This window comes from Falco cherrug, chromosome 1, assembly GCF_023634085.1.
Source record: "Falco cherrug isolate bFalChe1 chromosome 1, bFalChe1.pri, whole genome shotgun sequence".
In the NCBI taxonomy this organism is placed as follows: Eukaryota; Metazoa; Chordata; class Aves; order Falconiformes; family Falconidae; genus Falco; species Falco cherrug.
The window spans coordinates 108,464,135-108,477,884 of NC_073697.1; the positions used below are offsets into that span (position 1 = coordinate 108,464,135).

The 13,750-nt window shown below is 65.0% G+C and overlaps 2 protein-coding genes across 15 annotated transcripts in view; both read right to left on the reverse strand.

The window, feature by feature from the left end:
• Positions 1 to 13,700, reverse strand: part of MYO18A (myosin XVIIIA) — a 38,908-nt gene extending 25,208 nt beyond the window's left edge. For 7 of the 14 annotated variants that reach the window (XM_055717893.1, XM_055717903.1, XM_055717881.1 and 4 more), the window contains exon 1: positions 7,475 to 8,552. In XM_055717893.1, the coding sequence (XP_055573868.1) occupies positions 7,475 to 8,488 (1,014 nt within the window). In that variant the 5' untranslated portion in view covers positions 8,489 to 8,552. Of the gene's footprint in view, positions 1 to 32; positions 96 to 7,474; positions 8,555 to 13,623 lie in introns of those variants that run through there. The other 7 variants (XM_055717867.1, XM_055717850.1, XM_055717844.1 and 4 more) reach the window with 3 other exon arrangements.
• On the reverse strand, positions 102 to 2,394 carry LOC129736611 (basic salivary proline-rich protein 2-like). Its single transcript, XM_055717935.1, has 2 exons — positions 1,631 to 2,394; positions 102 to 947 (listed from the first exon to the last, which is right to left on the reverse strand). The coding sequence occupies exons 1-2, from the start codon at positions 1,991 to 1,993 to the stop codon at positions 270 to 272; spliced, it is 1,041 nt and encodes a 346-aa protein (XP_055573910.1). The 5' UTR covers positions 1,994 to 2,394; the 3' UTR covers positions 102 to 269.
• Positions 13,701 to 13,750: the final 50 nt, after the last annotated feature.

Below are 13,750 nucleotides of genomic sequence, written 5' to 3' on the forward strand. Positions count from 1 at the left end.
GCGCTGGGACCCGGGTCCCCACTCCCACACACCTGCTGGGGGGATGCCGGGGTGGTTTTCATGGGGGTTGGCCGCTTCTCACCAGGCTGCAGCTTCTTCTCCGCACGAGCCAGAAAGGGAGACAAGGGGCAACGTGATGGGGCGGCCACAGCACACACAACTGCTCCCCAAATTGATCCCTGCCCGGCACCACACACCCCAAAACCACTGCAAACCATGCGGGTGAGCTCACACCATGCCGAGCCGGGTGGCACAACCCTGCCGCCGTGTTAGAGCATCCCCCGCCGTGCACACACTGGTACCTTGTGCCTCTCCAGGGCAGTGGGTTTCAGAGCAGATGCCTTTGCCGGCTCCGCTTTCCCTCCTGAAGACTGCACCAGCGGCTCCGGTTTGGCTTTGGTGCCCGGGGACAGGGACGGCTTCGCATCCCCCCTGGCCGGCTCAGGGGACTTCTCCTGCCTGTCCCCTGGCCGGAGCCGTGGCCGGTGCTCTTTGGTTTTGCCCTTTGCCATGAGGGTTTTGAGCCCAGCTGAGATCTCATCCTTGGGCTCTGGCTTGGCGGGGGCTATCGGCACGGTGGGGGGAGGTGGCGCAGCAGGGGGAGCTGGCATGGCGGAACGACCCGTCTCCTCCTTCCTGGGAGGTGGCACTGGCTCGGGAGACTTGGTGTCTCGCCCTGGCTCCTTGGCACTGCCAGCATCCTCCCCCGGCAGGACTTTGCGCACCACCTTGCGCACCACCCGGACCACCCTGCGGCGGGACAGCCCCTGGCCGTCATCCCCCTGGCCCTCGGCGGCCGGACCCTCCAGCCCGTTCACTGCTGCCCCGTTCAGCACCGGCTCCGGGCTCTTCCCTCGCCCTGGGGGTGGCTCAGGGCTCTTCGGGGGCTCAGGACTCGGGGGCTCAGGGTTTGGGGGTGCAGATGCTGTATCCTTCACGCTCTCTGACTGCAGCCACAACAACACCGGTGTGAGTGGAGGTCCAGCAGTGCAGTGCCTGCCACCGCAGGCACCTGCTGCTTGGGACATGGTGGTGCCCAGGGCTTCGTGCTCTGCCACAGAAGCACTGCTCCCGGCCAGACCCTGGCACCGAGGGACACAGCAGACAGTCCCCTTCCCCAGCCAACCTACAGCCCCCCCAGACCCCAGGGGAGGGAGCGATGGTGACCTCCCTGGCCCCGCACACCCATTGACCCTCAGGCTGCCAGTACGGGGGTAAAACAGCGCTCAGGGCACCGGCAGCCTCTCTGCAATGCGCAGGACAAGCCGCAAGATTTCCTCCACCAACAGCTTTGGTGGGCAGCACGGGAGCCAGCACTGTAACCGTGGGGTGGGCACCGACCCGTCATCCCACTGGGGTGTGCAGGGCAGGGGACAAGACCCGGGGAGGCAGAAGGGGAGAGATCGCTGCATGCCGACAGCTGGGCATCCCTGCCAAAAACACCCACCACCCTCCACACACTGCCCTGGCACGGCCACAAGCACTCCCCAGGGAGCAGGGGGGTACAGGGTGGGATGCTGAACCCACAACCCTCCCTGATGTCCCCACACCCTGGCACAGGGTCTGTCCCCACTGAGGTGAGCCCCATCCCCAACACAGCTCCACCCTGCCCGTGCCCTGCGACACTTACAGCCCCATCCTCCTTCCCAGGTCTTTTCACAGCTAAAGACTTGTCCTCGTCCTTGACCTGAGGGTCAGACAAACAAGAGGAGCGCGTTTCAGCCTGCCGCAGAGCCTCGCTGCCAGAAAAGCCACAGGGGCTGGGAAAACCCACCGGGACCATCACTCCATGCCAGGGGGACAGGAGGCTGCTATATGAAACAGCCCCTATTTGCAGCCAGTAGCAGCCCCAGGGATGAGGACATGCATCCTTTCCAGGCTCCCCAGTAGCCAAAAAAGTGGGGGGGGGACACAGAGATGCACCCTGGTTACAGCAAACCCCAAATGTGGGAGACGAAAGCGCTCTGCCCGCCTGGCCCGGACCTCTCCTCATGTGGAGCTGGTGAGCGAGCTGGTATATACATAGAGCCCCGTCACCGCTCCCCACGGGGGCTCTGACTTTCTGCACGTCACCTCGCCGGGCGTCACAGCACGTTTTAAGTGTCACCAGCTAATCTCTGTGGCAGCCGCATGGTGGGATGTGCCAGCTCCCTGCCGAGCAGGCTTACTGGGGTCTCTGGGGGGGTGGGCAGCCAAACCCTCCCCTGCACCAAGCTGTGCCTCTGAGCTCCAGGGCTCGGCTGTGGCACCGCGTGGTGCAGCCCATGGGCAACGCTCCCTGAATTGCCAGCACACAGCTCCCACGAGAGCCTGGGGCTGGCCGGTGGCACTGGGGTGGCTCACACCGTGTTAGGGGCTGCACCAGGCACTCGCGAAAGCGGTTGTTAGTGACGGCGTTAGAAATTGCATGCGTGGCCACAATGGTGACCGCAGCTGGGCCAGGAGTGCCACGCTGCACACGGTGCCTGCACTGGGCAAACTGGGGGAGCTGGTTGGTAGCGTGCGGCAGCGTGATCCGAATGTGGGGTGCAGGCAAACACGCGAGAGACTTCCCTTCTGCTCCCAGAACGCAAACCGGGATGAAAACGCCATGGTGATGTCTCATGGAGCCGCAGCCCTGGCTGGGGAGAGAGGGAGAGGTGAGACGAGCCGGGACCAGCAAGACACCAAACCATGGCACAGTGTATGAGCACGTGCCCTTCCCTGTCAGCCCCCAGAGCCCGAGATCCTCAGGAATGGGGGTCTGAGCCCACCTGGTCCCGCTCAGCATACGAGCAGGCAGCACCTATAGGACGGGCTCCAGGGACAGGCAGGTGGCCAGACTGAGACCCAGCAAAACTCATTGTGCAAAAAAAAGCCCCTTTAGTCAGCTGGCAGGACCGTGCGTGCTTTCCCCCCTGGGTGGGCCAGCCCGCTGCAGTAAGCAAATGCCAGGGTGAGGGAAGGGATATTTTCTTCCCCGGGCACCCTGCTCACCCTGACAGCAGAGTTTATTCTAAGCCTGACCCTGTGCCAGCGGCCGGGCAGCCCCGGTGGGGACCCACTGCCCCAGCCAGCACCGCGCTCGGAAACCCAGGGTGGTCCCACCCAGGGCTGCTGGGCAAACTCCCCCTCCCCAGGGCCAGGCAGGGTGTGGAGGAGCACTCGGCCACTGAACCAACCCGCCTGTCCAGGGGTACATCACCCTGTCCCCGAGGGGTCCCCTGTACCCCCCTGTCACCGCAGTGTGAAACACCGGCCCCAGAGCACAGGCTGGGCATGGGGGTCTGGAGATGAACTTGCTCATGGGTGAGAGCCCCCAGGCTCTCCGCCCAAAGCGCTCCCACCTCCACGCAGCCTGGCACCTCCTGAAGGTCCCCAGAGACCGTCGACATCGGGGTCCCCAGGGGGCTGCCAAAGTACCCTAGGGGTGGGTGCAGCCTCACGGCCCCCAGCCCCAGTGCCAAGACTGGCTCCCACGTGCCCCCCTTGTGCTCCCCCATGCCGTGCTGGTCACACGGGGGGTCCCCACCTTACCGCCGGGTCGGGGCGAGCCGGGACCGGGATTTCCGCTGGGGCGAGCGTGGCACAGCGCGGTGGGAGAGGTAGTAGCGGGGCGGCAGCCGGCGGTACGGGGACAGCTGGGCTGATAGGGCCACCCTAAAAATAGCTGAGGAATGCGAGGGCCCCGGCAGCGCGCGCAGCAGCCGGAGGGAGCACCAGGGGGGGGACACGAAGGCGGCGGGGCCTTGTCTCCGCCACCGCTGCCGCCAGCGCCGGAGGAAGTGATGTGGGCTCAGGGCAGCCCAGCGCCGCGGGGGAACTGCCTTGGCCGCCATCCACCGCCCGCCCCGGGGGGAGCGGGGAAAGACGCCCCCAAGCCGAGCGCAGCTGCGGGGCGAGGGGGAACCCAAGGAGGGCCCCTGCGCTGCGAGGGATGGGGTCGCACACTCCTGCACCCCGGGGTCCCACCAGCAGGGTGCTGGATGTCAGAGAAGGGCGCCCAGCATCACAGTGGGGTGTCCAGCATTGTGCTGCCCCAACACCGCTCGCTCCTCCCTTTGCTTTGCCATGAACACAACAGCCCCCCCCAAAATGCTCCTGGCGAGGCACAGACCCCCGCCCCAAGGGGAGGGCTGGCACGCACAGACGTGTGCCAGCCCAGCAGCCCACCGGCACAGCATGGCAGCCCACGGCAAAGCCGCTTTCATGGCAAAGCTGCCTCTGGAGGTCCGAGGTCTCCCTGGAAACAGGAGCAGGGATGGCGGGCGAGGGGCCGGGGTCCCCCCGCGCGGGGCCTGCCGGGAGGAGGCCGGTGGCAGGGAGCCAGGCGCCGGCGGCATGGAGGAGAGAAGGTGACGACCCCAGGGACACAGATGCACCCTGAGCCACAAACCGCTCCCAGAGGGAGCAGGGGCTCCCAGCCTGACCGGGACGGCTGTGCCGATGACAGGCTGGAGGACACCAGCACTGGGCCACGTCCCTCCCAGCCCACGCTGACGCCAGGTTTCGCAGCGCTGCCCCAGGGCTGGCACCACATGGCAGCCCTGGCCCCTCTGTGCACCCGGCACGCGCCAGGGAGAGGCCACGGCAAACACCCTTGGGTGGCTGGCACAACACAGCGCAGGGTGCCCGCGGTGACAACAACGTCCCCAGGTAGCACTGGTGGCAGCCACTGGGTTATCAGCAAAAAGGTCGCGGTCACGTCCCCTGATGGAAGGAACGAGAGCCCCTGCCTGCAGAGCGGTGCACGGCTCCAGTCGCTGCTGTAGCACCCTGCAGCCGGGCTCAGGTCGGTAAAGGCACCAGCCCAGCCCCAGCACACAGAGCCCACCACAGTGAGCCAAACCCACGGACCTGGGCAACACAACATGGTCCTGCCTTCCCAGGGGGTCCTGAGCACCCCGGGGCAGGGATGGAGCCACCCACCAGGGAGGAGCCCGGCTCCCACAGGCCATCTCCACTGGGATCCCCATCTTGGCCGTTCAGTGATGGCATTTCTGCCTGGCCAGCAGATTCCTCTCATTCCTTTGCCAAGAACTTCAGTGGAGATGCACCCACCCCATGGCCGAGCCCACTGGACACAAGCCCCTTCCCCAGCGCCCCCTGGGACCCCCCCACAGGGGCAACCCTGGCAGCATCATCCCCACGGTGAGGGCAGAAGAAGAGCCAAATCAAGAACTTCACATGGAGGAAGCGTGGAAAAATGGAAAAAGCACCTCCAGCACGACAGGAGTCCTGCAGCCCACATCCCACATCCCCCCCGCCTCCCCACACATCCACCAGCCACAGCACAGAGCCAGCACCAAGCCATGCCGTGGCACGGTGGCCTTGCACCCTGGGGACAGTGACCACCCGGGGACCAGGGTGTCTGTGGCCGGCGGGCAAGCATGGCACGCAGGGTCTGCCAGCACGGCTGCCAAATGCCTGTGGTCCCACCGAAGCGCCAGAGTGGTCGGAGGCGTTTCTGGAATATTTCTCCCGGGCCGGCGCACGCCTAGGCCCTGCCAGAGGAATTTTGCCGGTAAATAAATAAATACAAGCATGGAGCCGAGCCAGCATGGCTGCCCTGTGCCGGGAGCATGGCTGGGACACGGGGGGGTGATTTCACCCAGTCGCCGATGCCCACCAGCCATTGGGTCCCACATGCCACCGGCCGGCCCTCCCCCCCCAGCACTGAGACCCCCTCAAGATGTGCCGGGTGCTGCCCCTGCCTGGCTGCAGCGTGGGTCCGTGGGGTCGTGGGTCCGTGGGGTCAGAGGCAGCTCAGCATAGCCCCCACCGAGGGGGTCAAATCCCCCTGGTACGCAGGAAGCCCAGCACCATCCCCACTCCAGCCAGGGAGGGGCTTCCAGAGCAACAGCCCAAAATATGTCTATAATTTCCTGTTTCAAAAAGGATCATTTTTATTTAAATTAGGACCAGAAACATTCCAGGGAGCTTAGCAGGGCCTGGGGGAGAGCCGGGCCTCCCTGTGTGCTGGCACCTTGCACAGCCCTGACGGGTGAGGGACCCCCAGCAGTACCCTGCACCACAGCCTCAGCTCCCCATCACCGGCAAAGCCACGGCACATCCCTCCGGTGCACCCCTGCACCACGCAGGAGGAGGACAGCATCCCCGCCAGGAGGTGCCTGTGCTGCAGTGGCAACCGAAGATGCCACGAACAAAGTCACAGCCACCCCTCCGGCCAGTTTTCTCCAGCTGATGCCGTCTAACTGTGCCAGGACCTGGCACGAAGCTGTTGCAGCATCAAGGGCACCAGCGCCTCCTCTTCCTCCCTCCAGCTGCAGCACCGCGCTCTGGGTGGGCACAAGCACCTCGCCAGCCTTCGCGTGCTGGCATCGAGCACACCTGTCCCCACGCTGGCGCACTGCAGTGGGGGTGGCAGCCGTGCCCCGCAGCCCCACAGGGTTATCCGGCCAGGGGTTATCCCGGTGGCACAGCCGGCCCAATGACACTTGCTGGGCTCCAGGGAGGAGCTGTGGGAAAGCCAGCGCTCCGGCTTGGCACAGACTCCACCCCAGAGCATCAGCCTGTGCTGGGGGAGCACATGGAGCCCCCCACTACAGCCTCACCATGGCCACTCTCACCCCGTCCCAGCCACCACCCTGCAGGGATGGGGCTTCACCACGCTCAGCATGGCTCTCCCCACCGCAGGCAACCTGCTCTGGGGCCACGGCATCCTCCTGCCCCAAGGGTGGCTTAAAAATAAACTCAGCGAGGCAAGTTATAAGCCAAACCAAGGCCATGCTGCTGCACCCCCCTGCCACCATGAAGGGGGTCCAGCCTTGCAGGCTGTTGGCATTTGGGGGCCCTCCGTCGGGATGCTGGCTGGCAGGGGCCTGCGGCAGGGTCAGCAGAGCTGGGCAGCTCGCACAAGGGATGTGGGTCACCCAGCCATTAAGTTTCTATTTATACAGCACCAGCCGCGCACACAGGGCTGCACACGCCGTCGGCAGCTCCTGTCCCCTGGCACACCACGCCGCCTGCCCCAGTCCTGGGGGGGCATTCCAGCTGGGGTAGGGTGATGTGGGCAGTGGGGCAAGCAGTGGGGCAGGCAGTGCCCCTCCTGCTAAGCAGTGTTAGGGATTTTCCAGCAGCAAGGAGCAAGGCGCCTTTCTGTGCCAGACCTGCTCCCTCAGCAAAGGCATGGGGACAGACTTCCCTCACGTGATGCAGAGCTGGGCTCTCCTGGAGCCCCTCCAGAAGGAGGAAAACCAAACCCAACAGCACACTGAGGATTTTGGGGGGCAAAACCCACCGGAGTCGGTTTGCAAGCCCTGACGCAAACCTGCCCTTGCAGCCTGGGCATGGGCAGGCATCACCCCTGCATCCCAGCCACAGCCTCCCGCTCCTCCCTGTGCATTGCTCCTGGCTGGAGCAGCCCAGCCATCAGTTCCCATGGCCACTGCCAACCCAAACACATGCCATGAGGATGCTTTTGGCCAGCAGAAACCCAGGGCACTGGCCCCGCGGCGAGGACGATGTTACTCACATCCCAAGCAGCGCGGCGTGTCCCCTGGCCACCCCGCAGCCAGCAGCGGCTCAGCTCACTCAGCTCCAGGATGGGCTGCACCTTCAGCTGCACCGTCTCCCCCGACTGCCGGATCATCTCCACGATCTCATCCCGGGATTTGCTCTCCACATTTCGTCCATTGATCTCCACCAACCGGTCACCAGGCACCAACCCCAACGCCAAGTCTTTGGTGCCAGCTCCAGGTTCAGCAAAGTGCACGACACGTCGGTACACCTGCCCGTCGGGCGCCCGGTCCAGCATGGTGGTGCGGCGTAGGGAGAAGCCAAAATCACCAGTGTTGCGCCTCTGCAGCTCCAGCTGCCGTGGGGTGGGGGGCTGCGGGGGCACCAAGGCGGGCAGCCGCAGCTCAGCAGGAAACCTCTTGCTAACGAGCTCCGGCACCCTGGCACGCAGGGAGGTGGCAGGAGGGGTGCAGGGGTGTCCTTGGGGGACCCCTTGCTTGGAAAGCTGGGTCTCCAGCATGCGCACCTCCACCTGTGGGGAGGGGGCTGCTGAGTGCTCGGAGGGGGTGGATGTCTCTGAGGTGCTCTCATCCCGGCTCTTCTGGGAGAAGGAGAAACGTTTGACAATCATCTGTGAGTTCTGCTTGGCCAACGAGCCAAACTTGGCCGCCCGCTGCAGCACCGAGCCCTTGAAGTTGGCATCGTCCACCTTGAGATCATCGCTGGAGCTGGCCGTGCTCAGGTGGCCTGAGTCCAAGATGACGCTGCCCCGGTTGCTGTCGGAGTCGATATCTGTGAGATGCAGGTCGGAGCCACTGGCCACCTTAATGGGGATGGGGTTGGAGATCTCCAGGCGGGTCTTGGAGTCCCGCTTGGAGGCACGGTTGAGGTTGAAGAAGCCCCGGCGCATGCTCATCTCCTCCAAGCTCTTCAGTTCAGCCGCCGACATCCGCTCCTTCTTCTCCTTCTTTTCCTTCTTCTCCTTTCGGGCCCCATCCTTCTCCTTGTCCTTTTTCATCAAGTTGAACATGGTGGAGGGGGGCTCGGGGCACACTCACCCCCGTGGCAGGGCACTGGTCACAGCACAGCCGCCTGCCTGTAGAAGGACAGACAGGCAAGGGTGACATCAGACAGTGGCATGGCCAACACCCACCCCACCACCCCTCGCTCCACCTCACAGGTCACCTCAGCTGCCACCCACAGCCCCAGGCCACATTCCCTGGGGACAGCAGCACCGCAGGGCTCCGAGACCACCCCAGTCATCATGTCCTTGCCCTGGCTGGGCACCAGGCCCTGGGATGCAACAAGGATGGCTCTGCATCCCCAGAGGTGCCCCAAAAGAAGCCCAGAAGCCTGACACCCACGTGCATCCCCATGCCAGCACCGGGGCTGACTGTGGGAAGACCTCCAGCATCTCCCGCAGCTCAGAAGCCGTTCTGGAGCAGTACAGGTGGGTAGGGGAGGAAGGCATCCTGGTTGCATTCGCAGCAGTTACTGCTGGTGTGGACACTCCCTGGGCAAAACTGGCCGTCGTTGCTGGCTGCGGCACTGCAGGCGTCCCACCTGCCGGTCAAAAGCCCCTTGTCAAAGAAACAGAGGCCCCTCTGCCACTCGTCCCGGCCCTGGCCACCGCAAAGCTGCAGAGGACAGCCACAGGCAGTGTCCCCACTGGGGAGGGAGCCGGAAACACGGCCCTAAGTGACGGCTGCTCTAATAAACAGGAACCTGTAAAATCACATCCCTCACAAACACTGATAAGTGTCTAATTTTAGCCAGGGCGACGCAGAAACTCATGACGCTACCAGTGACCTCCAGGAACAGTTGCTCTTTCATTCGGGCATCCCACACCGGGGGGGTGGGGAGAACACAGCCGGTGGCAAAACCATGGTACAGCAGAAACCCCAGACTCCCCCACCCAAAAAAAACCCACTGCATGCACCCAGCCCCTGGGGGCACCCACAGCTTCAGGGGCTGCTAAGGGACCTGTCTGCCCACAGGGCAACCAGTGCCCGCCAGAACCCTCCCCACTGCCTCGATATCCATCAAGTGCTTGGGCTGCAGATAAACAACTCCGAAGTGGAGCAGCCGGCTGGCAGCGCCATGCGGGGCAGGCTGACGGCTATATATAACGGGGCAGGAAGCCGCGCAGGAACTTAACCTCGGCACAAAGGACAACAGGAAAACTCCCCACATTTGAAGCATCTGCTTTAGAGCTCTCTGACGGGCATGGGGACGAGGTTTGGGCAACCCACGGGGACAGGCAGCACTGCCTATGCTGGCAGCACAAGCTCCGTGGGCATCCCGGGGTGTGTGGATGCCGTGCTGTGCCGTGCTGTGCCAAGCTGCACCTTGGCGGAGCGCAGCATCAGTGCTGCATCACTGCCACTGCCTGTGCCTCCTCCCCGCAAGGAGCGGTGCCCACTGCCCCTGAAGGCACCCAGTGGGACATGGGGAACACGGCCTCCCCTCAGCAAAGCCACACGAGTTCACGGGACCAGAGGGGACTGCCTGAACCCTGCTGCCCCTCGGGGCCAGAGCACACATGCCCAGGAGAGGCCCAGCCACAGGGCATGCAAGGGCAGAGCTCTGCAAGCCACAGCACAGTGCCAGCCCCAGGCACGCGATACAGCCAAGGGGGTGAGAGGAAGCAGTCGGAGGGACAAGGTCGGGCACGCAGTGCAGCCAGGTGGCTGTGTTCACCAGCTCCGAGCCTCCTGCCCACAGCCAGAGGGGCTGCCACGGCTCTGCCGCCCAGACCACCCAACGCCAGGGTTCTGCCCTCCAGGGTTCTGCCCTCCCCTGCAGCACCCAGGGCTTTGCCCAGGCCCACAGCCAGGACATGGATAGGCAGGACCCCAAAATGCGCGGAAACAAGCCCGCTCCTTTCTCCTCTCCCTGAAATGCTGGCTGCAGGGCGAGCACTGACCTAAGTCCGGGGACAGCCCAGCTCCCTCCCATGACCTGCAGCAGGTGCTGCCGGCAAAGGGCCCGTGGCTGCGCCATCGCAGGGGCTGCTCTCTGCCGGCTCCTCCGCAGCGCTGCCGTGGCCTCGGCGCAGACAATGGCAGGGAGAGAACCACCTGCGCCCGTCCCTGTCCCCCTGCTGTGCCGCATGCCACGGTACCCCAGCTGCCTGCACATCCCCAAAGCCAAAAGAGCTGAACCCCCGAGAGCACCCTGTGCTCACCCTATGGCAGGGAGGGGGCTGCACACCCTGCGCCCACCCTACAGCAGGGAGGGGGCTGCACACCCTGCGCCCACCCTACAGCAGGGAGGGGGCTGCCACGACCCCTTCCCAAGGCTGTTGGGGGGACACTCGGGAGCAGAGCCGCTTGCAGGGCAGGTGCTGGTTAGAGGCAAGGCGCTAGGAGACAGGCGGCCAGCGGGCTCTTTGTCCTCGGAGGTTTCTCTCCCCTGCACACACGCTCCCTCCCGGCCTTTGTACGCTCAACAAAAAGGGGGAACAAGCGTTACCAACTGCATGGCTAATCAGGCAGCACCGGCGGCCTGGCCACGGGTGCCCCACACAAGGCCACTGCTGGCAGGCGTGGGACAGGGGGGACAAGAGATTCGTGGGCTGGAGCAAACACCCCAGCGTCCCCAGCCAACGTGGGATGCCGTTGTGGTTTGCTGCCTTTTTCCCCAAGGAGGCTCCTGCCAGCGGCACGCACACTCTGGGGATGCCGGATGGGTGCAGCCCGACGCCGCGAGCAGGAGGCGGCTGCTGAGCGTCTCCCTGCTCCTGAATCAGACCCAACGTGCCTTCCCTGACTCAGCCCGGGCTCGCTCCAGGATTACCCATTGCCAGGCGTGTTTGGGGCAGCAGCATGCATGAGCCATGACAGGGAGTGGGAGAGGCACCCGCGGGCGCCGGCTGTGCCCTGGGATTGCACACAAGGACGCTGCTGTGACATCTGGGCTGGCAGGGGACAGTAGATGTCACCCTGGAAGGGCCAGGTGGCAGAAAGGGAGCTCCAGCTGGAGGCCCCCAAACACAAAAGCCCTTCCTGAGTCACCCAAGCAGAAGCTGGGGGGGGACACACAACTCCCCCCTCGCTGTCCCACCATGGCCACAAGCCCCCACATCCCTGCCGGGGTGTTTCAGGTGGGGAGGCGTTCACTGAAACTCTGGGCCACTCCTTCTCTCCCCGAGACGCAATCTCGTCCGACACGCTCCCCGCGCAGGGACCTGCAGTGCAAGTTTCCTGGTCGCTTGCCCTCCCTGCTCCGTTCCCCGCTGCAATGCCGGCAGTAAGGCCATGCTTGCACACTGCTTTGGCACACGAGCTGGCGGTCATTACCTCCTTGGGCACGCCACATTGGGGCATCCCACGCCCCAGCTATGCCCGGCCAGGCAGGGACAATGCCATGCCAGGGAATAGGTGCCAGCGGCAGCGATGCCGAATGGCCAGCCCAGCTCCCACACAGGGCAAAGGGGGCTGACCCATGCGATGGCTCCTTGCCTCCTTGCTGGACACAAGTTTTCCACGGAACAAGGAAATTTAGGGGGTTTCCAAATCCCTCTGCACTGCCTGCCCTTACAGACAATGTTGGGATGTGTCAGGAGGAAAACAATCCCAGATTTACCCGAGTCACAGCTGGGATGTGCCACTAGGCTGTCTCCAAAGTGGGATTTTGGGTCCTCCTGCTGTGGGAACCCCACGTCCAGCAGCAAAGATGGCTTTGCAGCATCACCCCAGGCTGGTGGCGGAGGCCAGGAGGGTGCACAGGGTGCATGCGTGGCATGCTGGCACCCACCTCGCCCCAAAGCCGGGCCATAAAACAGCCCAAGAGTCCCTACAAAACAGGGGCAGCGATCGCTGCCAGGCTCTGCTGTGTGGGAGCGAAAGCAGGAGATGGTTCAGTGATCAGCTGGGGGGAGGACAGGTGGGTCACAGCCCCGTCACCACTGGGCACGCACCTCCCCCATCGCCTGTTTCTGGCCCCAAATTCACAGCGTGACCCCCCGCACGGCCCAGCCCATTGCAAAGGTGAAGGGCTGAGCCGTGGCTCACCGCCGGGCAAAGTTCAGCGCCGGTGCAGGCGCTGTGGGAACACGGCTCCCAGTGGGGATGGGGCGGTGGGAGCTGCCAGATGGGGGTCCCCCAGTGCCAGGGTGCCAGGGCCAGCCCGGGGTGGGGGAGCACCAGCTGCCGTGTGCCCTCACGCACCCGCCACGGGCCCACACTTTTCTGTAATTGCCCTAAGTTTAGCTCCGGCGCTTGTTGACCAGATGATTTGCATCTCACAGGCCGGCTGGAAACCACACTATTTCTGGACGCGCGTCCCAGCCCTCACCCACTGCTCTATATATTCCTCTCTGGGCAAATTAACGTGCAAGCAGGCGCCGTGGCGGCCACAGGCAACTTGCTGCAAGGCCACCCACCCCTCTTGTGTCACCCCAAAAAGAGACCCAGGTGCCAGTGTCACCGGCCCCAGCAGCGATTGTTAATGGTTAATGGTGAGCCGGGCTAACGGCTTTGGGTGCAATTCCCCAGTGGAAAGGCCCAGGTCGGTGGTTTCTCCCTGGTAGCGGGGCCAGCCCTGCTGTGGGTGCTGGGGCACCCAAAGGGTGCAGGGCCAGGCTACCTGTCCCCCGGTGGAGAGTGCCTGCCCACCCTGGCACCCACAGCTACCCCCAGCAGGGTGCACACACCTCCAGCACCCCACAGCTTGAGTGCTAAACACACAGGTGCTGCAATGCAACGGGGGGGGGCACGCACAAACACACCCCGCAGTGCAGCAGGGGGGGCTTGCACAAGGTGACACAATGGGGGCCGCCACACACATGCACGCACAGAGGCATGCACACGCACGCACACGCATGCACACGCACCGCAAGACGCCGGGGGATGCACAAGCACAGGCGCTGCAAGACAACAGCGGGCCACGCGCACACCGCCCCGCAGCAGCACCGGCGGGGCACGCGCGCACCCGCACACACGCGCACACACGCGCACACACACGCACACACACGCACCGTTGTGCAACGCCACGGGGGCACCGGCACGGGCACACGCAGAGCCCGGCCCGGCCCGGCCCGGCCCGGCCGGGGGGCGACGCAGACGCAGCCCGGCCTCCCGCCTCCCCGCGCCGGCCGGTGCGTGCCCCCGCCCCGCGGCCGGTACCGGTACCGGTGGCGGTGGGGGCGCGGCGGGTACTCACCCGGCAGCGGCGGCGGAGCGGGGCCCGGTGCTGGCGGCGGCGGTGCCGGGCCCCGGCGGCGGGGCGGGGCGGGGCGGGGCGGGGCAGCTCCGCACCGGGGCGGGCACTGCCGGCTCTGCGCGCGCCG

What these genes read in the sequence shown, in the direction of transcription:
- LOC129736611 (XM_055717935.1), bottom strand. Translation starts at nt 1,993, where the DNA reads ATGAGGAGAGGTCCGGGCCAGGCGGGCAGAGCGCTTTCGTCTCCCACA. An exon ending in CTGGGAAGGAGGATGGGGCT is followed by an intron (nt 948 to 1,630) that starts GTAAGTGTCGCA and finishes TTGTGGCTGCAG; the next exon opens with TCAGAGAGCGTGAAGGATAC.